The sequence below is a fragment of the Corvus kubaryi genome, unplaced genomic scaffold, assembly GCF_017639235.1.
Source record: "Corvus kubaryi isolate FWS band 111438036 unplaced genomic scaffold, C.kubaryi_AGA036_p1.0 66, whole genome shotgun sequence".
In the NCBI taxonomy this organism is placed as follows: Eukaryota; Metazoa; Chordata; class Aves; order Passeriformes; family Corvidae; genus Corvus; species Corvus kubaryi.
Window position 1 is genome coordinate 16,334,740 of NW_024582054.1, and position 25,294 is coordinate 16,360,033.

Below are 25,294 nucleotides of genomic sequence, written 5' to 3' on the forward strand. Positions count from 1 at the left end.
CAACTTTTAAAGAATAAAAAAAGTTTGTCTTTCCATTCTACTTCCAGAAATGCTTTAGAAGAAGAGCTTTTAAACAAGAAAGGTGCTTCTACCAGTAACTGCAATACAAAATGGCTCTCTCTTTACAGAAATTTTTATTTATAGAATGCGCTTCATTGACAATTACATCTGTATGTTGTGTTTGAGAAGATGGTCGATTGTCTGTGACAGTGAAACTCCTAAAATATTTTTATCTCTGCATCATAGTATTTATCTCTAGTTTTCCTCTGTCTTTCTTTTTCGATTTTGCTTCTGTTGGTATTCTTTTTTACTATGTTATATTTATGGGGTTTTCCCCCCAATTTAACCTTTACCTACTATAATTTGGCCCTTTCTTCGTTGAAAAATCAAGTTTGTTGTACCTGATGGTATTCTACCAGCCACTGGCTTACTATTATTACTGGAAATCTTCCATTTTAACACATACAAATAGAAATTACAATTTTTCTGGGCTTCTGAGCAACAGGTATTTTAAAGCCATCTGACAAGACTACAGAAGAGTAAGAAGATTGAGTGGAGACAAAAGAAATCATAAGAAAGGAAGAAAAAACCTCTTTTAGGGGAACATTCAACTTTGGTTTAATTTTTCCTCCTTAAAATGAAAAAAGGCTGGGACACAAGATTAGATAATGGCTGTCTGAGATCAGTGTTGGCAAGCAAGCTGAAACAAGTGTATTATAAGAAAGGCTAGAAAGATAAACATAACAGAAGAGAAAGATTAATTCCACAAGTAATTTTATCTACAACGATTGATGTAAAAAATTTTGTAACAACCATGCATTTTCTTATCACCTATCAAATATCTATTTTGTATGGCAGGGGCACTATGTACAGAGCATGAACCAAAAATATCAGAAAGAATCAACTTTGATGTCCTCAAACCTACACTCTTCCAGCAATCAATTTTAGAGACTCCCAACTGACAATAAAAATGAAAAAAACTAAAAACCAATGCATTTGAGTTAGTTCCAAAGGAGGGTAAGAAAGGCAAGCATTAAAATGATTTTTTTTAGTCTAAGCTAGCCTGATCACTGAAATCAGATTAGCACCCGTCTGTTACTTGGTTTTGAACATTCTGTTCTATTTGCAACAGCCGTGACAGCAATGAGTACTGTATGTCATGCAAAAACCCAATTAGGCCTGACTAAATGGAAGCCATTAAATGCTCTCGGTTGTCTAAAGAAAGAGAATTGTTTTGGAATTAGCTTTGTACTGGATTCTGATTATTGAGTTCAAGTCACACAAGCTCAGTAAGTTCAGTGCAGTGTTTAGTGCAGTGTTATGTTCTACCGTCAGCTGATTGCATTCCACTTAGCCTTTCAATGTTGTCCAAATTTCAATAGCTACTAATTTAGTAACGCTTGTGTGGAGGGAGGAGAAATTCAAGAAACTGAAGATTATCATCAGCAACAGACTGAATGCGCCTGTTTCATCCTTTCAATTCTTTCTTACAGAAGAGCAAGATGGCTTTTTCAAGTAACTTAATACCTTCTTATAACAGCAACTTAGTAAGCTAAAATATTCTGTATTTTTTTTACCTTTTCCACTTTTTAAAAGACATACTGGTAAGTATGTCCTCATTTTGCAGAAGGAAGATGGCTACAGATGAGTTGGGGAACACAAACATCTTTTTGATAGAGTATGTGATCCTTGATTTGAGCTCAATTGCTTAGAGACACAGGTATGATAAACTGCCAAAGAAACTGATTTGATTGAGATACATAGCAGAAATACTAGTATGATTCTTCAGGTCTAATCACTTATTTCAATCACTTCCATAAGAAACTGTAGTTCTGCTGAAGCAAGCCACTACCACAATGACAGTGATATAACAATGAACAAGCTAATAAGGGAAAGAAAGCATGTTAACAATTGGAAAGTTGAACTCATTACAAGCCAAGTTTCTAAACAAGAGCACTGGATCGGTATTGCAAGGAGTTAGTTATTCATGCTTAGCACTGCTATGAGTCCAGTGAGTGACCTTTAGCAAATCACTTCCCTTCTGTTTGCCTGGATTTCATTTATGTATGAAAGAGACATCATACAGAATCGTTTGTAAAGAACGCAAATATCAACTACTGAAAAATTACTACATGTGATTTATAAATTAGTCAACCTTTATATAGAGGAAACAGGTTTCTGTATCTTTTACTTGAAAGGATAAGAGAAAATTGAACAAAACAATTTAAAAATTGCTGTAGACAGCAATTCGACAAAGCAGGTAAACATTTCAGAGTAGTAAGACACAGTAAGACACCTTTCTGTAAAATTTGAAAGATTTTTGGAAACTATCCATGGCACTTACAATGAACGCAACCCCTAATTCATCAAATTTCATGCCATGTCAATATACCTGCCATGCCATCAGCCATGGCAGCTATATGAAACAGAAACATTCATGCGGGATTTTAGTCTGTGTTTGTACTAGGAGTTAATAAGGTACGGTTATGTTGCTGATTGAAAGTAACTGGGACACAAAAGTGGAGTACACACAAATACCTTGACTTGGCCGACTCTTTGCTTTGAATCTTCCAGCTGTTGCTGTAAGGAAGTTACTATATCTTTATACTTCATATATCTTTCCTCAATCATCTCCTTTCGGCAATAGGTCTCCTAGAAATGCATTGAAAGATTTAGATGATTTAATAACATGAAAAGTAGTTAGAAACTCTGACTATTGTAAACTCAGGTTTCGTCAAGGACTTTCACCACAGCAAGAATGAATTAAGTACTAACTTTCAGAGGCTGAACTACAGGGGCCATATAAAAGCATAATGTTCTGTACAGAAAAATAATGTTAAAACAAATGTAGATTAAAATGGAAATGGCCTTATCCTTAACTGGTGAATGATTTCTTGTAACCCTTTCTGAACTTCAGCAATATCATACCTTCTAACAAAGAAATTCTGTAATGTGAAATATTAATTACAGCACTGCAGAAACAAGCACTTGAAGAAAAAAAGGTTCTAAGGATATGGACAAAACAGTATTTTTAATAAGAAAACATACTGCTACTCACTGAACTAGCTAATGATTTGCTTGAATTAACAAACCTCCTACACAACCTGAGAAGTTTATCAAAACTTACTTCCTCTTTCGTTCTCCCTCCCAATAAAAACATTGAGGGAAGAACTTGCTAGCATTGGAGAACAATGAACAGCTTTGAAATACTTCATTCATGCATACCACTTGAGAGTAAAATATGCTATTGTACAAAAAATCCAGTATGTTATTTGCAAATAGAAACAGTAATGAAGCTCCAAACTGACATCCTTCTCAAAGTTAAGGCATAAAGCTTAGCTCTCTTGCATAATAAATTATTTCTTAAACAAAACACTGTGTTGAAAGGGACTCATCTTCAGAAAACCATCTTTAAAAAACTAAGCATGATGGAGAAAGACAGAGCCCAATTTAAACCAAAGACTTTGCATTCCACTCTCACAAATATTGGCTAAGTTATAACTAGAGCAAACCAGAAAATGACACCGTAATTTCAGAGCAGTGTTAAGCGAGAGAGGGCAAGTGTGAATGAGATTGAAGATATCCCACATTCAAGCCTTTGCTTTGCCTGCTGAGAGCAAAATTTTTCCTTTAGCAGAAACAGAAGGTAAACACAGACCTCTGTCAGAGCAAAAAAGCTCTTCTGGGGATACCTGGAATGTGAAATTAAAGCTATACATCTCAACAATATTTTTCATAAAAAACCCAAACTTTTTAACCAGTATTTGCACTACCAAATCTGTTGATGATGACAGCAATAAAATGGTGTACAATTATTAACTGATGACCTTGTGCAGGAACACAATAAACAATGCTCCAAACAAGTATGTTTTGAAATGTTTATGACTACCACAGATTGAGAAATTTTACATAGCAAATAAAATGCAAATCATTACATATTTGTTGATCTGTGGTTTAATACTGACTTAAAATTTATACTGTGTAAGGAAGTTCCAAATTCTTTTTTATTAAACCACCCATTTCATATATGTAAAGTAACTATGGTACAGGCATTTAGCCACTTAGCCACTGAAAATCTAATCTGAGGTTTATCACTCTTGACAGTATCTTACCACTACTGTCAGTGTGTCCCACTGTGTCCAAACACACCTTGACTGGATAGTGGTTCTAAGGAAATAAGTGACAAGTACTGTCATTATGTCAAGACAAAACAAAAAGTTGTAAAGATCATCTATCTTCACTCATTAAGTTAAATATTGAAACTACTGGCATAATTTATTTAATTATAAAATTTTCATTTTTTAACATGTAATATCACTCAATAAAAATATTCTGAGACAGTAATTAACATATGACCAGTTACACCCAGTTATCAGTGTTTGCTTACATTATGGAGCAGTGTTAATAATTAGAACTAAATTTATAACCTGAAAAAAATCTGAAAACCTGAAAAAATAGACATGAAAGTAAATTGCAGTATGTTTCTGTCTATATAATACGAACATACGTAACTGTAAATGCCTTATTAAACAACTTATCTTTACATTCATAGAGAATATTAATTAACCAAAATATTTTAGAAGTACTGAGAGAGTCAAATGAAATCCGTCTCACTCCAGTATCTTTGCAATCTTCTAACAGGCTCAGTTTCTCAGGCACAGACTCCAGGTGGTCTAAAGCTACTCGAGTACTCTGAAGAAACAGAACACAAGTTCAAACATTAAAAATTACTCCATTTTTTCAGCCATCTCACACATTAAAAACCCCAGTCTTATTAGTGTACTAGTTTAAGCTTCCTCAGTTATGGTGTTGCCATGCCCTAAAGCTCAATCCCATGTAGCTGTGGGACTCACTGAAGCAGCCATGTCAAAGGCTCCAGCCAGGCAGACCTGCTGATGGGAGATGGAGCTCTCCAGGTCAGAGGCTGCCAGGAGTGCCTGATGCCTCTTCACGAGGCTGGAGCTGATAGTTTTTTTGAAGAAGGTGAGCTGTGCTTGAGGAGCTGGTCACCAGGTGAAGAAACTACGGGAGGAAATGAATAGGCTACATAGTGTTTGAACAAACAAGCAAGAGAGAGACTGATTATTTTCAGAGTCTCACAGTCTCAAGAATCTCAGGAGCCATGAACCTCCATTGGAGGAGAAGCAGATGGACTCAGAACCCTGCAGGGTAATTAGACAAATGACTGCTAGCCAAGGGTCTGTTAAAGATGAAGGCTGGAAGCAGGATACGGCATGTACTAGGAGGAAGGTTCCTCCACCTTCTCAGAATTTGACAGGTAGGACTGGCACCTTCTACAATACATGTGAGGCTCTGGAACTAGAAGGCCAGACAACTGATGAGGCAGGTGAAGGTCTTTCTGGGATAGTGAGGCCTCCTAAAACAACACCACCTGTACTCTGCACCAAGACCTCCTCTGTTAACAGGAAAATGAAGGGTAGTTGTAATAGGGAACACCCTTCTAAGGTGAATGGAGGGCCCGATATGCAGACTGGACCCAGCTCACAGGGAAGTCTGCTGTCTCCAGGGGCTAGAATAGGGGACATTACTGACATGGGAAGACTACAGAGATGCTGCTTGTCACTGTAGGGAGAAAATTCATGTGGCCAAAGCTCTATTGGAGTTGAAGCTGGCCAGAAATGTAGAGGACAATAAAAAGAGTTTTTTCATGTATATTAATGGCAATAGGCAGTATAGAAAAACGCTCAGTCCCTTACAGGATGAGGATGGTGACCTCACAAACAGGGACAGAGACAAGGCAAATGCATTAAATGCATTCTTTGCCTCTGTCTTGAACATGGATGATGGACCAAGGGGATCACAGTGCCCTGAGCAGGAGGACCATGACTGTGAGAATGATCAACTCCCAGTCGACCCTGAACTTGTGTGGGATTTGCTGCTCCAGCTGGATTCCTACAAATCTATGGGGCCTGAAGGGACTCATGCAAGACTTCTCAAAGAGCCAGCTGATGTCATCACAAAACCTCTCTTGATGTTTTTTGAGTGGTCTTGGGAATCTGGAGAGGTTCCAGCTTACTGGAAGCTGGCAAACCTTGTCACAATTTTAAAGAAGGGGAAGAAGGAGGACCCCAGGAATTACAGGACTGTCGGTTTCACTTTAGTGCCTGGTAAAGTTATGGAGAAGATTATGCTGGGAAGTATTAAAAAACACCTGAAAGACAACACAGTCATTGGTCACAGCCATCCTGGTATCATGACAGGAAAGTCCTGTTATTATCAAACCCGATCTCCTTTTATGACCCCCTTGAGTCCTGTGAGCAGTTTTGGTCACCACACTATAAATAAGAAATACATTAGAGAGCATCCAGAGAAGGGCAACGAAGATGGTGAAGGGCCTTGAGGGGAAGCTGTATGAGGAGTGACTCAGGTCACTTGGTCTGTTCAACCTGGAGGAGCCTGAGTGGAGACCACATTGCAGGCTACAACTTCCTCATGAGGGGAAGAGAAGGGGAAGGCACTGATCTCTTCTCTCTGATGACCAGTGACAGGACCTGAGGGAATGGCCTGAAATTGTGTCAGGGAGGTTAAGGTTGGATATTAGGGAAGGGTTCTTCACCGAGAGGGTGGTTGGGCACTGGAACAGGCTCCCCAGGGAAGTGATCACAGCACCAAGCCTGCCACAGTTCAAGAAGAGTTTGGACAATGCTCTTGGGCACATGGTATGACTCTTGGGGATGTTGCTGTGCAGGACCAGGAGTAAGACTCAATGATCCTTGTGGGTACCTTCCAACTCAGCTTATTCTGTGATTCTATGGTTTATTTTTTTAAAAAATAAAAATATATGCAATGAGCACTGAGCTAAATATAGAACAATCAAATTTCCATTTTTAGATTAGACATAGTAGTGTGTACTACTGAAAAATGAATTACCACTCCAGGGAGAGTTAGGGTTGGACTCAACAATAAGATTTCACATTCACACCCATCACACAAAAAATGTAGTCTGTTGCAAGCTGCAAAGAACTGAAAAAAACAAATATCATGGTTTTGGTTTTGTATGTAGATGAAGTTAGTTGGTCATGCACAAAGAACAGTCATGTCCCATAGGCCAGATGCCTCTGCAGTGTCTCAAAGACTGCCCTTCTATTATTTGCTGAAGAGCAAGTAAAACCAGTACTGTTTGTACTTTCTGAACAACAGTCAGTATTTCCTCCACAATTCCAAAAATCACACTTCTTTGGATAAGGCTCTGCTAGGCTGGTATTCAATCTACCAACAATGGGCTTCATTAACCATATTACTGCCCTGGTACTTCAAAACAAAATCTGTAAAACAAATAAAATTCATCAATCCTGAAATCAAATATCGTTATGTTGTAAAGCCTATGCAAACCGAGTTAACTTGCCCTTAACTGCAAAAGCTCTGTTGCTAGTCCTGGAAAGTCTCAACCTGACCAACATTCTGAAAAACATTCCATTTAGATCCCAGACTTATGACCTGAAGAGACTAAAAGTTTCAGTCACAAGAGGGTAAGAAAAATTAATGGGAGCCTCTCAGCACAAGTGCAATCAACTTCAAAAAGATGGAGACTAGGAGTGAGGAGTGGAGAATCAGAACTGAACAGGGTAACCTAAATGAAGACACACCATCCATTTAAAAGCAATGAGGTCTGCCTTGTTGTTAGTTCCAAACATTCAGTTTTTGAGGTTTTAAGAAATATCCATAACAAACAAAGGTCAAATTTTATAAACAATGGAATTCATTTGCAGCTAACAGGATTGAACTTGTAGTCAGTATTCAGTACCGATAAACTAAATTAGGCAGAGGATGTGAAACTCATTCTTCTGTTTCTGCAATTACATGTGTGCAAAAATATTATGTGTACAGAAATATTTCTCTATTTTCTGTAGTTAGGAAAGATTTGTACTGACAGTTAATATGCTGACAATATCAGGACATATTTCTATAGAACAAGCATATGGTTAAATCAGTTTTCTGGGTATTTGGTTGGGTTTTTTTTCCTTGTGAGACTAAAGTTTCAAACAATATCTCCAATTTTCTAGGAATAAACTTTTACCCTTAGATTGTAGGCTAGATGAAACAAGGCTCTCATCCCACTGTTACATTCTGCAGCAGGAATGCAAAATGCAGTAGGAAAGAAATGGTTGAGAATTCCCAATCTGGTGCTTTTTTCTCTGAATAATTTCTATTCTTCACACTGTGCAGAAGGGAACAAGAATACACTGCAGTCAAATGTGCTAGAACAATAACAGCTCCATTATCACAGGGAAAGAATTATTCAAGAGGGTTGGATGAATTGTTGCTTTAAGAACAATATGAAGAATAAACGACCTACAAAATGGGGTAAAAGGACTGATCAGCACGTAAGGATATTTTAGATTTTAAGAAGTACAGGAAGAATTGTCCAAAGTGAAACAGAGTAAAAGAAAGATTTGTTAGTCACTTAGCAAGAACAGGTAAATAGAAATGAGACAGGAAAAATAATGTTGAGATCATTTAGGTAAGAACACAAACCAGAATGAGTAGTTTTGCTTTTCTTTAATACTAACACATTAATTCAGTTAGATTGATAAAAATTTACAGGAATTAGACAAGACTAACTATATGAATTATGCCTGAAAGACAGGTATATCACTTCCTGAAATGGGATGCCCTGAGGATGCTCAGTACAAAAAGGTCCCTAATTGCAACATTGAACACTGCCCATGGACAAGACCTGAAAGGACAGAAAGGTGCACACTTGTGCTGACTTGCGGTGAATAAAGAAGGGCAAATCAATTTTGTAAAACTCAGATTTAGAATTAATAAAGGATTTTTCTTCCAGCAAGAAAACAGCACTTTTTTGTTTCTCACCTGGTGCATGAGAAAGGAAGTTCAGTGATTTTCACACTTACTTAGCCATGTTTGGACCAAAACTACAATCTATGGTATTATCTTTATTAGAAGTCTTATATTTCAGTGTGTAACTTAGTTTGCAATATATTTTTTTCTACTTGCAAAATTCACCTAACAAGGATTTTCTGTAACATATGGTTCTTTACCAGAAAATTATTATGGAATCTGCAGTTATATATGTTAATAATAATGTATAAAATGGATTCTTTTTCATATTTCTGGATGTAATCAAGTAAGAGGCCTACATGTTGCATTTAAAGTGTTTTTCACAGACGATAGTGTAGAAATATTTATATAGATATAAAATAGCTTCTTTCTTTTAATTTTTTCAAGTGCTACTGTACATCCTCACTTGAAAGTAAAATTGCCTAGAGGTATCTATCAATCTCTAATGTTTCCCTCTCACAAGAATCAACCACTTCACTTTTATCACAGTAAAGCAGTATTCATTCCTATTTTGTGCTTCTTTTACAATGGCTGTATGATCAGCAAAGCATAGATTTTCCACACCACTTTCGTACGATTAGATGTAATGTTTGCTGCTTCTTCACAAAGTAGCCCCTGGTATTGGTCTATATGTATATTTCTAAGCTGAAACAACAGAGCCTGAGGAATCCAAACTTGAAAATATATATGAAAAAAATCCTAAATCCTAATATTCAGCAGTCATTCTAGTATGACACAGATTTGATGGAGACCAAGTCTGCAAAACTTTTTACTTTGAACACCAACAACTCCCTTACCCCATTAGAAATAAAATGCCTCCTCACAGGAAATAACCCTGAAATTGCAATGCCCTTCAATCTCTCTTCTTGGTCCAGCATCAAATTACACTATAAATATTTTAAGCTTACGGTATATATTACCTAACACATTTTGATAAACTATTTTACTTATGAACTGCAGAAAAATCTAAATCTGAGATGTTACATAGAGTTGAAATAAAGTTTTCTGGGACACAGGGCAGACTTAGTGGAGTAGCTCCTCATCATGCTATACTGTACACCCAATTTACAGCAATTTCTTTTTCAGTTATGAAGATTTTTCCTTTCTTCCCCACCCTGTTTTAATACAGATGACTTGTGACCTGCTCTCATCAAAAAAGGAACTCAGGCCCTAGATGTAAGCCCATGCCTTAAGCCATCCCATTTTTCAATTCTTTCTCTAGTTTCAGTGCCAAGACCACATGTCAACACTGTCTGTAAGTGGATTTAAGGAAGACATTAATTGTCTGTTCTTCCAAAGTGTCTCCTAAATATATCCCCTCTATTTCATGCACTTCTTGTAGGGGAAAAAAATAAATTAGCTGTGTCTCTGCTAGTCCTTATTAGTTACATTATTAAATATAATCCTGAAAGCAGAAGACCAGCCTTTGTGTTAGATGCCTACTCAGCCCTTGGTTTTTGGTTCTGTTGAGAATCATGTGGATAAAGAATGGTATAGTCTACTTGGATTTCTGAAAGGTATTTTAGATTCCTAAAGTTTAAATATAACTTCACACTCAAAATGATGTGTTCTAAGGTAACCATTACTAGTCAGGAAGCAGATCATGGGGTAATGATATGTATTACCAAGAAGCTGCTAACACTGTGTTCAGTATCAATCAGAAAAGCAAAACCAACACTCAATATAATCAGGAAAGGATAAAAAAGCCAGAGAAAGAATATAACTGTCCCAGATTATTAATCCAGTTGCATCTTGACTGCTGAGTGCAGATGTGGATCTTTATTTCAGAAGGGAAATAGGGAAAGGTCAGAGAAGTTCAACAAGAATTTTCAAAGCCATGGAGTGGTGTTCCCAGGTGAGAAATTATTAAATACAATACTCTAAAGAACAGGACTCTTCAGCCAGGAAGAAAGATGCCTGAGGGCAGTAATGACTAATTTGCATAAAATCAGAAGTCACATAAAGATAGAAAATTTCATATGGCTTTAAGCAGAAAACTGGGCAAATTCGTGAATGAGAAAGACCATAGAATGGTTCCAAATTCACAGAAACTACATCTAAGTCTGGAAGCCTTTGAGCTTTGAACGGCTGGACTCGGAATGAGTGCGAAACAAAATACATGTCAGTCCTGTTCATACAGTCTTCCCCAAGCATTTTATTTCAGCCATTGTTGCGATGTCTATAGCTGGCCTAGACTGACCTTTGGTCTCAACCAGAATGGTTCCTTTTATATTCTAAAATTCTCACAGTCTTCCGAGCAGTTTGTGGAGGGACTTGAACAGGATAACAACTCACATGCTAACATTTTCAGGGACAGAAATGTCTGCCTTTTCCATAAAATGGATGAAAAGAACAGTACTGATGTCCAAATAAAAACAGAAAAAGAGAAAAAGCCACGTTTGTTGTTAGGGGAGATACAATAAGGAAGGTGGCAATAAAAGGATACACTGAAGAATGGGAGGGAAAGGTGATAAAAGACTTTTAGCTGGCCCACAGAATTGGTCTGGTAATTAAAAAAAAGCACAGCAAGCTCAAGATGGTTCAAATGCCATACTTGTATCATTAATGACTACACTCTATTCTATTAAAAAGATAGATTTAGACACACAGATAAAATGTGAAAAAGGATGTTAGAAGCACCTGATATAGAGGGCAATTAAGTACTGTTAATTTTTTTCCCAGAAATCAGAAAGCTGTATGCCATAATGCATTACAAATAATCCTAAAGACAGCAATCACATCTGTCTGCTTATGTATAACAAGCAACAGCAGGTACTGACCCAGTGCACTGACGGTACTGATAAGAGGAAGAAACGCCCACTGTACTGGCTGAGGCAGTATTAATTGCATTTTACTTAACAGCAGTTCACCTCAAAAGACTGAGTGCTACTAATCTTTCTGTTTTTAAAATAAAGACTATTTACTTTATTTTCAAATAAAAAGGGGCGTTCTATGTTTTCACAGAGAATAACAAAACAAATTACTTATTTTCCATGACCTAATACAAACACTGATGTTTAAACTGCATGTGAACAGTTAATCCTCCTATACTGATGTGTTCTTGGTAATAGATGGTTTCACACTGTCTCAAGGGACAGATCTAAATCAAAATCCGACATATTTTATTTTTAGTCTGAAAGCTGCACTGCTAAATGCAAATAAATCAGAGCAGGTTTGTATATAGTACTCCTAAAGTTTGCCTTTATAGTCAATATATTGAAAACACATAAACATAAACCAGAAACCAAACTTCATTGACTTTCAAGTACAGTACTCCTTTCTTTTCTGAGGCAGGTAAAAACAAATGGCTATCTGCATTGCACAGATATTTTTTTTAATTAGAGTTGGCTTAAGTACCAGTTAGCTAATCCCCAAAGAATAACCATAAAAGGATTAAATGCAACGTCATTTTAACTGACTGCAATGCATGTCAGCAGGCAGTTACTCACAATTGAAATGAAAGATATAATGTTAGAGGTGATCTAAAATGACTTGTTTTTAAAATACCTTAGTGTACTGAATACCTAAATAGCAAGAATAGGATGCACCCAGCATGTTTAAAAGTATCCTTTGCCTTCCCTGTTAAAATCTGTAAAACTATGCACAACCAGCTTCAATCTCCAGCTCTCCACTGATACATCATACACTTTCCTTTTACGGAAGTGGTCCTGCTTAAGAGGCCTGAGATGCTCTGCTGACTTTTATATACCAGGCAAACTCCATGATAGCTGCGACGTTCTGTGAATAGTACATTATATATAGAGAGGGAACTTTCGGACAAAACAAAAAAAAAGTACTTTGTATCTTTGTATTCCACGTGTATCATGACTCCAATTACACAATTGTTTGATCTCAGCATAGAAAGAAGTCATTACCTATACAAAGGTAGGCAACACATGTAACTTGATAAAGTTACAAAATGATATCAAGTTACATGCTCAATTGGCTTGTTTTTCTGTATTATTGTTTCATGAGTTTTAACAAGTAAGATTTTTTAAATATTTCCTTAGTGTAGTTCAAAAACTACACTAACGAAAAACAAATGACCTTTGCTAACAAAGCATTGCCAATGTCAAACTACTTGAACATTTAATTTAGATTCCAGATGTTTCGCATGGGGTAGACCACATTTTAATTAAGGGAACTTAATGGATGCTTCCTTTCCTGTTTGCAATGACATGGACTGTCTTTCCTCTCATTCATGAGCACATGACATCCCTGTGCTAACTAGGGGAATTGTTTACATGGGAAAATATTAGAAAAGTATTCTATGAATTTGTAGTTGTTTGATGCATACTAGCAGCTGGAAACATGGAGGAAACTGTTGTCTTTTGGCAAGCCAGCTTTCTGTGAATCCACAGTCAGTGCTCCAGGTACTCTGGGGGTCAATAGGACTAGTTTTTGAGAATCTATTCTTTATTTTTTGCTTAAATTTTGATCAGAGACATCCAGATATAATTCCCGGAAATTAAAACAAATATAACACAAGAGGCAGAGTGTGTAAAGTAAAGCAACGTTAGTGGGAACACATTCTTAAAAGATGTAAAGACTTCCTTGTTGCTCATCTTCAACATTATGGAGCATTGCAGGCTAAAAATCCTTACATGTAATTTATGTTAAAGTTTTGTATGCTAACAGTATTTCATCAAGCCTTCCAGAAAGCATTACAAAAATTCAATTTTCAGCCTTCATGGGAAAGAAGAAATATCGTTCCGTTTTTCAGGTGAGAAAAACTGAAGTGCAAAGAGAAGTGATTTAAACAAGGATTCACAGCAAATCAGTGTCAGAGTAGAAAAAAAATTACGAGTCTTCCTTATGGATTTCCCTATTTTAATAAAAAGCTGCACAATAATGAGAGAAAAAAAATCTATGGTATTGATGCCTGTGGTCTTACGGTTATAATTAGATCAAATATATAGCATTTATAGCTAAAATGAAGGATGTAGCGGCACACTGTAAACATCTAGTCAACAGTCTGCTGTCAAACAAAATTTAACTTATTTTGTGATATATGAAACAAACCAAGAAAAATAAAGCATCTATCTATGTCTTATCAAGCTACATTCTGTGGAAGAACTCAGATACATATTCTACAGATGAAAGGCCAACATAATTCATATAAAAAGTAACTGAGGGAGCTGGAGTCGTTTATCATGGAGAAAAGGAGACTCAGGGAGGACCTTATCACTCTCTACAACTGACTGAAAGGAGGTTGTAGCCAGGTGGGGGTTGGTCTCTTTTCCCTGGCAACCAATGTCAGGAGAAGAATAAATGGTCTCAAGCTGCTCCAGGGAAGGTTCAAGTTGGACATTAGCAAGAATTTCTTCACTGAAAGGGTTTTTAGGCATTGGAACAGGGTGCCCAGGGAGGGGGTGGAGTCACCATCCCGGGAAGTGTGCAAGAAACAACTGGATGTGGCACTTGATGCTATGGTTTAGTTGACAAGGTGGTGTTCAGTCAAAGGTTGGACATGATGATTTCAGAGGTCTTTTCCAACCTTAATGATTCTATGATTTTCTGATTTCTCAAGAGAATCCTGTGGATGGAACTCATAGGATCTCTCTTTAAAATTACATTTACATACATATACCTACTACGTTAAAAAAAAAGTGAGAACACTGTATATTACTACTCCTAGTTCAACTGAGATAAATAACTTTAGGTAACTTAAGTCTTTTGCAATAAGGATTTTTCCTGAGATTTTTATTTTCTCTAATTAAAAACTGAAGGATTTTGGTTTATTAAACTTTGGCAAAAATGTTCAATATTTGCAACATGTGGAATGCATTTTCATAATTTTGAAAGGAGCTTAGATAGAGAATGTAGGGGTTGCACCAGGAACATTGCCAGCAAGTCAAGTGAGGTGATCCCTCTCCTCTCATCAGCCCACATTTGGAGTGCTGCGTCCAGTTCTGGGTTCTCCAGTACAAGAGAGACATACAAGAGTCAGTCCAGAAAAGGGCAACAAATTTTTTAAGGAGCATCTCTCTTGTGAGGAAAGGCTGAGAAAGCTGGGATTGTTTAATGTGGAGAAAAGAAGGCTCTGGGAGGTCTCATCATTGTGTACAATACTCTCTGAAGGGAGAGTATAAAGAAGAGGGAGCCAGGCTCTTTTCAGTGCTGCCCAGTGACAAGCAGTGGGCACAAACTGAAACATGGGAGGTTCCGTCTGAACACAGGAAATGCTTTTTCACTCTGAGGGCTAGAAAGCTAAAGATGATTGTATTACAAAAATACCTCAAAGAACAAGTGAAAACCCAAATAGTAGGGGGCAGAGGATGGACAAGTAGCTGGGTATTAAACAAGAGCAATAGATACATAGGATGAGAAGACATCATCAAGGAAGAAGGGAAGAGAAAGCTGAGCATCAGGAGAAAAGAAACAGCAGGCTGCCAGCACCCTCAGGAAGCAGAAGTTACTTGGTGGTAATGAGTAGAGGAAGGACTCCGGGAAGCCCAATGAAGGGAAGTGACACACTGGCTCACCGATGAAAGGAAAGGAAAGGGCGAGGCAGGCAGGACAGAGGATCTCAAACTGCTCCTCCTCTCCTGGTCATTTTTATAAGATCAAAGAATGTCTGTGTTCCAGGAGGACCAGAAGGCCTTTGATGTAATGGTACTTTTGGCAAGACACTAAAGAATCAAAGAAAGGGGAAAAGAAAGTATTAACCCTTTGAAACAATATTTCCTCAACAATTATACAAGGAAAGCATGAAAATCATGAAATAATCTCAAGAGCCAACAGCAAGACTTATTTATTGAGGGAAGGCACACTGAAAGAAACACAGAGAGGGAGAGCAAGCACCTAAAAATGGATGGTGTCAGTTAGTCACATAATCTCTCTGCAAAATGCATTTAGTATTGTTATCCTTTCAATTCTTGTTTTGAATTGGATGATAAACCAAAAAACTGATGCAAATTTGAGCCTGCTACTACAGGATAATAATCTAATAGCTTTTACATTGCTGAATGGATGCAGACAGAAATTTGTTTTACTGGTATTCAAAACCTTACTTTCACGAACATAAAAATGAGTTACTACAAAACGCATAAATGTTCATGCTGAACAGAAAATTCATATTAAATAACAGTTTTGCTGAGTACTTACAGCATTACTGGGATCAACCTAGATTTACGGACATTGTAACAAAAAGTTGAACTGTGTCCAGAAAACTCTGGTCCAAGTATTCTAAGAAAATGGTAACCTCACTTCTGGGTTCTCTACTGAAAGCAACAAGCTGTTTTATTGATCAAAGGATATAGAATGCATATGTTCACTGGAATAACTTCAGGATGTGGTTGATTCCAAACTAAATTTTGCAGTCTTTTATGTCAGACTAGTACTAGTAAGGCAGAGGAATATGATTTGCAGCCTATGCTCACAAAGAACTGTATGTAGTTTACAGAAACCCAATAAAATCCCAAGCATGGCATAGTAGCAGTGTGCACCTACAAAATGCATCCTGATCTCTTTACAAGAAATAAATACACTTTCCATTGTAGCCTCATCTGAGAATACAATGCAGATTTTTTCTCAAAAAACCATATAGCTTTCTCTATAAATAATACAGAGCCAAATCTTGTAGGTAACAACTAAGCTATACTCAAGATTAAAGTAAATCATCTTATTTAAAGATAAATCATATTAATTCTCTTGAAATGTCAGACTACATAATTGATTACTAAAGTAATCAGGGTATTTACTTGTTAATAGCTACGAAATAATTAAATTCACTTTATTAAACAGCATTTAACAAAATAAAAAAGCCACACAAAACACATAATCTCTAGATACTCAAAACCTCAGTTTTGCTTGTACTTGTTACTCCTCTGGAACTTCTCAACAGTTGAAGGATCATTCCAGAAAACATCTTGGTTCTTCAGCTCCTTTTATATCCACTAGTGAGTCTGTCTAATTAACCTTGCTCTTCCTTACCTTCCAGCTTCTGCTCCTGTCCTGTACAACCTGCTGGAGCAAGAAGTAGTGTACCTATCTATTGAATCATACAGGAAAATTGATCTGATTGAAAAAAAAGAGCCAAAATATCCAAAAGCTTCTTCTGATGGGTACTTTTTGCTCTTAGGCTCCTTAAGGGAGTGATCAGATCATGTGTAATATCTTGAAGGAGGTTCATAATACAGCACTTTCCTCTGGAAACAGGAGTTGGCTAAGGAAATAGAAGACCCAAGAAACTGTCTGGTACAGTAGACAGGAGATGGAGCTTCCAGCTCAGACAGACTGCTGAGAGGAGAAGGAGCTGACAGGGCTCAGAGAGAGGCAAGGGACCTCCTTGTTTGCAGCAACTCACAAAATCACAGAGTTAGATTAAGGTAAGCCTGGAAGGTTAATTCACCCAGAGCTCTGAATGGAACCTGAAAGGTTCATGTTACATTCCTTTCCCAACTTTTTTTTTATTATCTAAGTTGGCAAGTTCATCACATGGCTACTACAACAATTTTATTGGCAAGTGCAGGAGTTAGAAATGAGTCGATTGTAGAGAAAGGGAGGACAGTGGGATAGTATGATAAATAGGTTCTCCTTTTCTTCTATCAGAACAATAACTTACAAATCTTCCTTTATAAAGTAGGAGACATTGGAAGTATAAAAGGGAGAAAAGCTACAGAAAAAATAAAAATAAATATTTGTCACAAAACACAGACTGAATTTGCAGGACACTGTAGTATTTGCAAGCAACTACCCTCTGCCTGTGTCAAAATAGCTCTGGGAGCAGAAAGGACAAGGAACTTGTGTAGGAACCCAGAGTGCAGAGAATATTTCTCTGCCTGTTTTGAAGGGTTCTACCCCCCTGGACAACACTGTTTTTGACCTTTGTCAAGGAGGCGAGCACGGAGACATGAATCAGTGTCAATACTGTTGTTGATGCCACAGACATCAGTTATCTTTCTGTGCAAGAACTGTGGACCGAGTCTTATGCAAAAGTGCGGGAAAGTTAATGGTATAAATTTTGTATGTAAGAGTGTGGTACAAGCTGTGTTGCAGATCAGAGATTCCTGTGAGATAAAGCTGTTGAACATGAAGCTCAATCAGGTATTACACTTGTGCCTTATCATCTCACTGATTGCCTTAAGCAATGCAGCTTTCCCAGTGAAACAACCAAAAGAAAATGTCTGGGAGACTCTGGCCAATGCATCAGGCCTAGACACCATTTGTCTCACTCACTGAAGACCAAAGAATCCATTCTCAACATGTTTGGTTGACAGCAGAGAAATGGCTACCTTCCAAACATGTTCATCCAAAACTTTCACAATTCGGTTCGAATCCAATGGAAAGTTGGGATGTTGGGACCAAATCCCTTCCCAAGGCTCCTTATGAACCTCAGGAACTGGAAATTCTTGGTTCAATAAAGATGGAGTTTTGTGTAATATTCAGTTCTCCAGGGTTGAAACAAAATAAAGTCAAAGCAACAGATGTTACTCCAAATTACAAAATATATAGAAATGCAACATCTTGGTGCAATTCAACAGTAAAGATGAACACACCATCCAACCAGGCTCCATTACAATTACCACAAGGGATGTTTCTCATTTGTGGGGACAGAATTTGGCCTGCAATCCGCTCAAATGTCAAGGGCAGTCCATGCAGTTTTGGGAAGCTTTCCTTGCTAACGCTTAACGCAGAAATGATAGAAGAACATAAGCGTAGGGAGAAAAGATTTGTTGAGCAATATAAGTCTGATTGTAATGACAAATTTGCAGCTTGGAATTTTGGACAAAGGCTTACTGCAGCTCTTCTTTTACCTGGTGCTGCTGCAGGAGCAGCCTTAAGACAATTGGATGAATTGGGCTGTTGGCTAAGTAAGAACTCTCGTGCTGTCTGTCTCGCACTGAGCGATATGTTAACTGATGTTCAGAGTGTGAGACAAGCAACTCTGCAAAACAGAGCAGCAATTGATTATCTTCTATTAGTGCATGGACATGGATGTGAAGAATTTGAAGGTATGTGCTGTATGAATTTGTCAGATCATTCGGAATCCATCCATGGAAGTATACGGCAATTAGAGGATGGAATAGCTAAACTTGGAGAAGAAAGCGGATCACTGTTGAACGATTTGTTCAATTGGTTTGACCTTACACCCTTATGGAGAAAAATTTTGAAGATAGGTTTGTATGTTTTAACTGTTGTTGTAATTCTTTTAGTATTTGTGCCTTGTATACTCCACTGTGCTAGACGAGCCACAGACCAACCTGTCAAGGAAGTGGTTTTGGTTCAAACAGGAGGGGGAGATGTAGGAACCCAGAGTGCAGAGAATATTTCTTTGCCTGTTTTGAAGGGTTCTATCCCCTTGGACAACACTGTTTTTGACCTTCGTCCATGGAGAAAATTGCCTACCCTCTGGGAAGAATTAGAATCTACACTGGTGTGAATTAGAGTATTATGTAAGATTGTCACAGGGTGAAAAATTTAGAGGATTTGGGTTTGTTAATATAGTAAATAGATAAAAGCAAAAAACTTCAAAATTGAGGATTGTTGTTCTCCAGACCTTCTTCTTCTTCTACTACTACTCCATATTCTGCAGTAGAAGTAGTTTGGGATGATTGGATAAAGAATTCCGCAGTTCCTGTCTACGTGACAAAGTGATTTATTGAACATTGGTGGAAAAGTGAAAATATCTTTCGTTTTAAGTTTTCATTGGGTGATTTACCTGTAAAAGACTGTGTAATCTTGATAATTTGGCATTCTCCTGCATTCTCTGCTCTGTGCTATGTCTGGATCATGTTGGTAGCTCTATTTCTCTGATAAGACTTAATAAACAACCATCTGAAAGCAAAGAAGGCTGAAGGTCCCGTTCGTCTCTTGGACTCCTGGCAGACTTTAAAAACTCTCCCCCATCAGGGGAGGCATAATTATGGCACGGACAGTGCAAACTTGCAGGCAGTTAAACTCATGGTTCATGAGAAATGGATGGCAATGGATACACGCCTGACTGGTTGCCATGTAAGCAAACCATGAGTAAGAGAAGGTTGTGATCAGAATTAATGTCCTGTCAACACCTGACAATCACACAGCACCACACGAAGTGCCAGGACACTGAATGTCAGCATTAGCTTTCTTCTTCCACAAGGCAGGTGCTGCAGCACAGCAGTCTGATTTCCAAAGGGCCTTTCATGACTGAATGAAAGCTTTTTCTAACATATTGAATACATTTTAAATATATTTTTGAAATCAGAAATTGTTTTCAGAGATGCAGAGACTATCAAAAAGAATAAAATAATAATTTGCACAAATAAATTTTAAAAATTTATATTTGCAGCATTGATTTCATCTCAGTAGTGGTTTCTTTAGATGAAATTTTCTGGATTTCTCATGAAAAGAAACTAAGGACCTGATACAAACAATTTGTGATGTCTTATTGGACATTCCTACATGAGAAGAAAGAAGCATGGTTCCAAAATTATGGGGCAAAATTATGGGGCAAGAAACTCATTCCAGCTATTCCACCTGATGGACAAACTAGCTTGGGACATCTGGATAACGCATTCATGGCATGTACAGGCATGAAGTTTTGTTCTTCCAACTTAGTATCAAATTATATTAATTAAAGACTAAAATTACATTCCTTTACGCTTTTAGTGGCAGCGTTGATATGGGCAGACGAACTGATTCTGTCTGCACCTCCCAGACCAAACAACTAAGCACACAGAGCAGTCACTGAAATATTAGATCTATCCCATGGACCTCAACCACTAGAAATGTTAGAAAAACAGCATCATTGGTAGGGATAAAATCAACAACATTTCTCTTCCCAGGGATGGGATGAGGACTGAACTGTACAGAAAAATTACAACACTGAAATACACTGTATTTCATGTAATGAGTACACAAGTACTGTAGTAAAAATCTACACAGAGAGGTGCAGTTCAAAATTATCACATCTTCTCTTAAAAGTAAAATGACAGTTAAAAACCCAGAACTGCAATCATTAAAAAAAAAAAAAAAAAAATTTTCATAATTTAGACAAATTATCAGCAATGTCATTGTGGTAGGTTAGGAAATTAATTTAAGAAACTTACCATTTCTAAGGCCATAATACGTTCCTAAAAATGAAATAGAAGATGCCATTAGAAAGCAAGGAATATAAACACAGTGTAAGTCAAAGAATGGTAAATAGGATTCATTTTGGGTGTTTGGTGGTCACACGTACAGTTTTTTGTAAAAATCTCACTGAATAGGAACCGTTGTACTTATTGGATGTCTAACCTTTCTATACTACTCCATTGAGTAGTTTGTCCCAAAAAGAAGAAACCACCCAGAAACAAGGTAAGAAGGGATTTGAAAAAAATTACTCCACAATACATTTTTTCAATTAGTATATTAGGTTTTCAGTATTGTTTATTTTACTCTTACGTATCCCAAAGAATGATTTCTTTTTTTGATCATCTCAGACTGTAAATCTAGCATGTTTTGGAATTCACGTCATCTTAGCATCAGGCTTAGTTTTCTTTTACACATTTCCTTAGAAAACTAAAAAGTAAATTCCATATCATTATTCTTTCATCCAGAAATAGCTCTGAATAATGTTTTATTAATAACAGGATGACATTAGTCAAACAAATGAAACAAACTTGTGTCAGTTTTAATCCAGCACAAAATACAGAGAACCCAGAATTAGCTAATTTATTGCATATATTTTAATATTCTTCTCCCATTGCAAAGTATTTTTAAGAAAAATATGAAGCTATTAAAATCAAGATACTGTACTCTGGTACTATATCCTGACTAGGTATGGTATTTTAAGTAATCTGACAAAACATATTCAAGTGTTTAGATGAGCCCACATTAAAAGTACGTAACCATTAAGACATTACAGGACCTCTTACCATACTCAAATATTACTCAAATTTTTCTCAAGAAAGGTAGTATATCACATGCTAAAGTCTTTATTCCTTCTCAGAAGCAGGTCTGAGATACAGAGTATTTTTTTGTACACCAGAACAAACTTATGACAAAAAATATGCTAAAAACTCAGAAATTTTTATTCTGAGATGTTTGTTCCTCCACAAAATTGCAGTGGCAAACACTCATTTTTAAAAATTCTGAAACAAAACACACACTCATTACCATAAAAAAGATGGTATTTACAGATCTCATACATTTTTGGTGATAATGAACAACAATTCAGATATAATTTTTTTCAGTTAAAGAGGACTACTTTGAAAAAAAAGGTCTTAGAGTGAGTAGAACAGTTCCAGTGATAGAATAAATAGTGTTTTCAAAATGACTCATGCGTTAAATAAAGTGCATGGTATAGTTACCAAATTCTAAAAATATAATAAACTCTTACAATCTCACCAAACAATTTTCTGAAGACTAGCATCTAATGCATTAGGAAATTTACCATAGATAATTTATACACTACTTGACTGTGAAAGCACAGATATCTGAAGGAAGAAAAAACCACATCAAGCATTTGAATATAAAAACAGCACTACAGAGCACTTCAATTCACTACAATTCACACACTCAACCAGAACTGCCAGTTAGGGAAAGGAATAAAGCAATTTAATCAGGAACATGACAGTCAGGCAGGCACATATAGCCATACAAGACACTACTATGATGCAACTTCCTGCAGTCTAAAATTACTCCTCATTCAGTCAGAAGTAATATCATTAGAACAATTTGTCAACCATAAAGCTTCACATGAAAGCAGATGCAGAACTGCTTCACATGAAAGGAGATCTTTTTACATTGATGTAACTAGATATGCACCTGTGTAAACTGCTTGCGCAGACAAGCTCCCAGCCTTGTTGAACTTGAGCTGCCAGAAAGCCAGGCCAAGATTTTTGTTTGAACAGGAAACAGCTGGATTGGTGTGTTGTGTAACTTTTGGGTCTTGCAAGTTGTCTTTTCTTACTGGAGCAAACTGTTTGTACTCTAACTTCTTTGATACTTCTAGCCCTCAAAATGCCTTCTATTTATTATATGAGAAGGCTTATCTTCAAACAAACTCCTATGGTCAAAACTCAGATCAATACATAATTTCATTTTCCTTATGAGCATTCTCTTCATCAGTTCCCTCACAAATGCCCTGCTTTCAGTACACTTACAGAATGCTGACTCATTGATAACCTCCATATTGTATGTAAACTTTTTTTTTATATTCATATTGGGAATTGCAGCAATTTGTTGTTAAAAATTTCTTTTTTTCTCTCTGTATTCTGAAGAATACACACATTACCCTCCCTCATAGCCTCCTGAGCCTCACAATTCAGACATTCAAGCCTGTTTTTGCTTTCTTAGCCATTTCCATTTGAAAGGAGTATGTTTTATTTGACTGTAAGGCTTAAATACTATTCCAAAGCCGAGCTTAGGGTAAATCTGACTTGAAAGTTCTTAGCACAAACAGTCTTACTGCTAGAAGGATTTATAATATTCTATCAGGTCCTAGCAAATATTGACAGGTCCATTCTTCCTCAGAAAGGTGATTATGAACATTTAGTACTTCTGAGGCTTTAAATACTTACTTAGAATACTTTACTTTCACAAAAGAAAGTAATGCAGCCCGGAGAATTTAACCCAGCCAGTGAAGAAACTCAGCAGTATTACTAGCTGTTGGGTCTTACTTGTCTGCATATACTTCCAAATCTGAATTCAAGCTACAAGGCAGTTCAGAAAATCATAATGCTGCAATACAATTTGGTAATTTTAAGAAATTTAACAAAAAATGTAGCTAGTTAATTGAGCAGAAAATATACCTGGAGAGCTCCCATTTCTTCCTCTCTTCTGTGTGTCTTCTCTAGTAGCTCTGCAAAATGAAAAATAGAACTTGCAAATTCAACTTTCTGTCTCATGGCCTGATAGAAAAAGCACCATGTAAAATAGTCATTGAGTTTTTATTTTACAGCTTTCACAACACCCCTTTTCAGCTGATTAAATAATAGATGAAATGTGTCAGTAATATGACTGTTTCCAAGCATGGGCTGTTGAGGTGACTAAAAAACAGCCACAAGAAAACAGAGAGACAATTTGACTGGTGGGGGGAAAAAAGGCTTTCAGATTCACAGACAAACTTTTCTATACTGAAATCAATCTTCTGGTGTATTTTTAGAACCGAATGAAAAAATCAAAGAGATTCTTTCTAAAGATTGACTAAAACAGACTGTCAAAGCTACACAATTATATATGAAAAGTTACTGTAGAATACTGCAGACTATTTTGACTGACAATAATTACCTCCTCTCACTAAAATGGAACAAATTTGCTAAGGAAAATAATTCACTGTGACAAAATATTAGAAAAGTTTCTTATAGTCTTTATAACATAAAATCCTAGTATCTCATATTGTCACATGTGACAATTATAGACATTGGCACATATATGCACATATGTAACATTTCACATTAGAAATTAATTTTGTTGGAATTCTGTGGCATATGTTGCGAGTTGCTTTTCTCTTATTTCATTCACATAGTTTTATGATTAAAATTATGTTTTTGATAAATTGCAACATATTTAGAATTCTGGGAAACCTTAAAGTTATAACCTTATAAAGAGCAGGAAAAACAAAAAACCATGCTGCAGGCTTATTACTATTTTAACTATCAGAAGTTCACTCAGGAGTTTTGCATGAGAAGAGTATTGCTTTATCTAAGCCAGAGACTGACTTTGAATTCAGATATGCTCCAGTTTGCTAGCAAATAGGAGAGTTACAAGATTATGAAACTGCCTTGACAACATCAGGACTGAATTCTGACTGTCAATTCCCTCAGTATCCAAGGACAGAACAGCTAATTGAAAGTACCTGTGTTTACTTCCTTAAAAAACAAAGTTCACTGATACTTAACATAGTCATAAAGATAAGCATCAATGATTTACAATAGTAGCTACATAAAATATTCTACTGATATTAATTTGTCATCTTTCCTTTATATCGCTAATCTTTTACTTTTCTATCTCCTTCTCTTGTTATGAAGCCTCCCCATGAGCACCCCAACCCTCTTTTTTCATAGATTATTAATTTCTGACTGCATGTAGATTGAGACTTATTTTCAAGCACCAGCCCTTTAAAAGGGATGTAGATAACATGCAAAAAACTTTAGTCAATTCTTTCACAAGCTGAGAGATTGACTTGCTATTCTTTCTTCATAGCTTCTATGCAACTTTTTCCAAATCCTTTCTTAAAATTACTAAAATTACCGTTTCTTCACTTTGTTTTGGTGCATTTATGTTTTTCTGGATGGTATGCTTTTCAGTCCAATGATTCAACTGACATACAAATTACTGTAGCCAAATGTGCTGCCATCAACATTAGTACAAGAATTTTGGGTTGGAAAGTAGCTGCCCTGTATGTTTTCCTTGGGTATATTCCAGTATTATATGTAAGTTGATAAACATTTGTAGTGTAATACTAGCTTTAAAAAAATTTAGGAGTGAGGAATAAGTCTATGAAAAAAGGGTGGGAAACGAAAAATTCATCCCCATGTTCCATCTGACCAAAACCCCTAAATTA

The 25,294-nt window shown here is 36.7% G+C and overlaps 1 protein-coding gene across 1 annotated transcript in view; it reads right to left on the reverse strand.

Annotated features, from left to right (window-relative positions):
- CEP128 (centrosomal protein 128) overlaps positions 1–25,294 on the reverse strand; it is a 115,562-nt gene that overhangs the window by 14,151 nt on the left and 76,117 nt on the right. Inside the window, exons 20-23 of the mRNA XM_042047474.1 lie at positions 23,541–23,590; positions 20,856–20,879; positions 4,615–4,692; positions 2,539–2,652 (exon numbers count right to left, since the gene is read on the reverse strand). Coding sequence (XP_041903408.1) covers positions 2,539–2,652; positions 4,615–4,692; positions 20,856–20,879; positions 23,541–23,590 — 266 coding nt within the window. The remainder of the gene's footprint in view (positions 1–2,538; positions 2,653–4,614; positions 4,693–20,855; positions 20,880–23,540; positions 23,591–25,294) is intronic.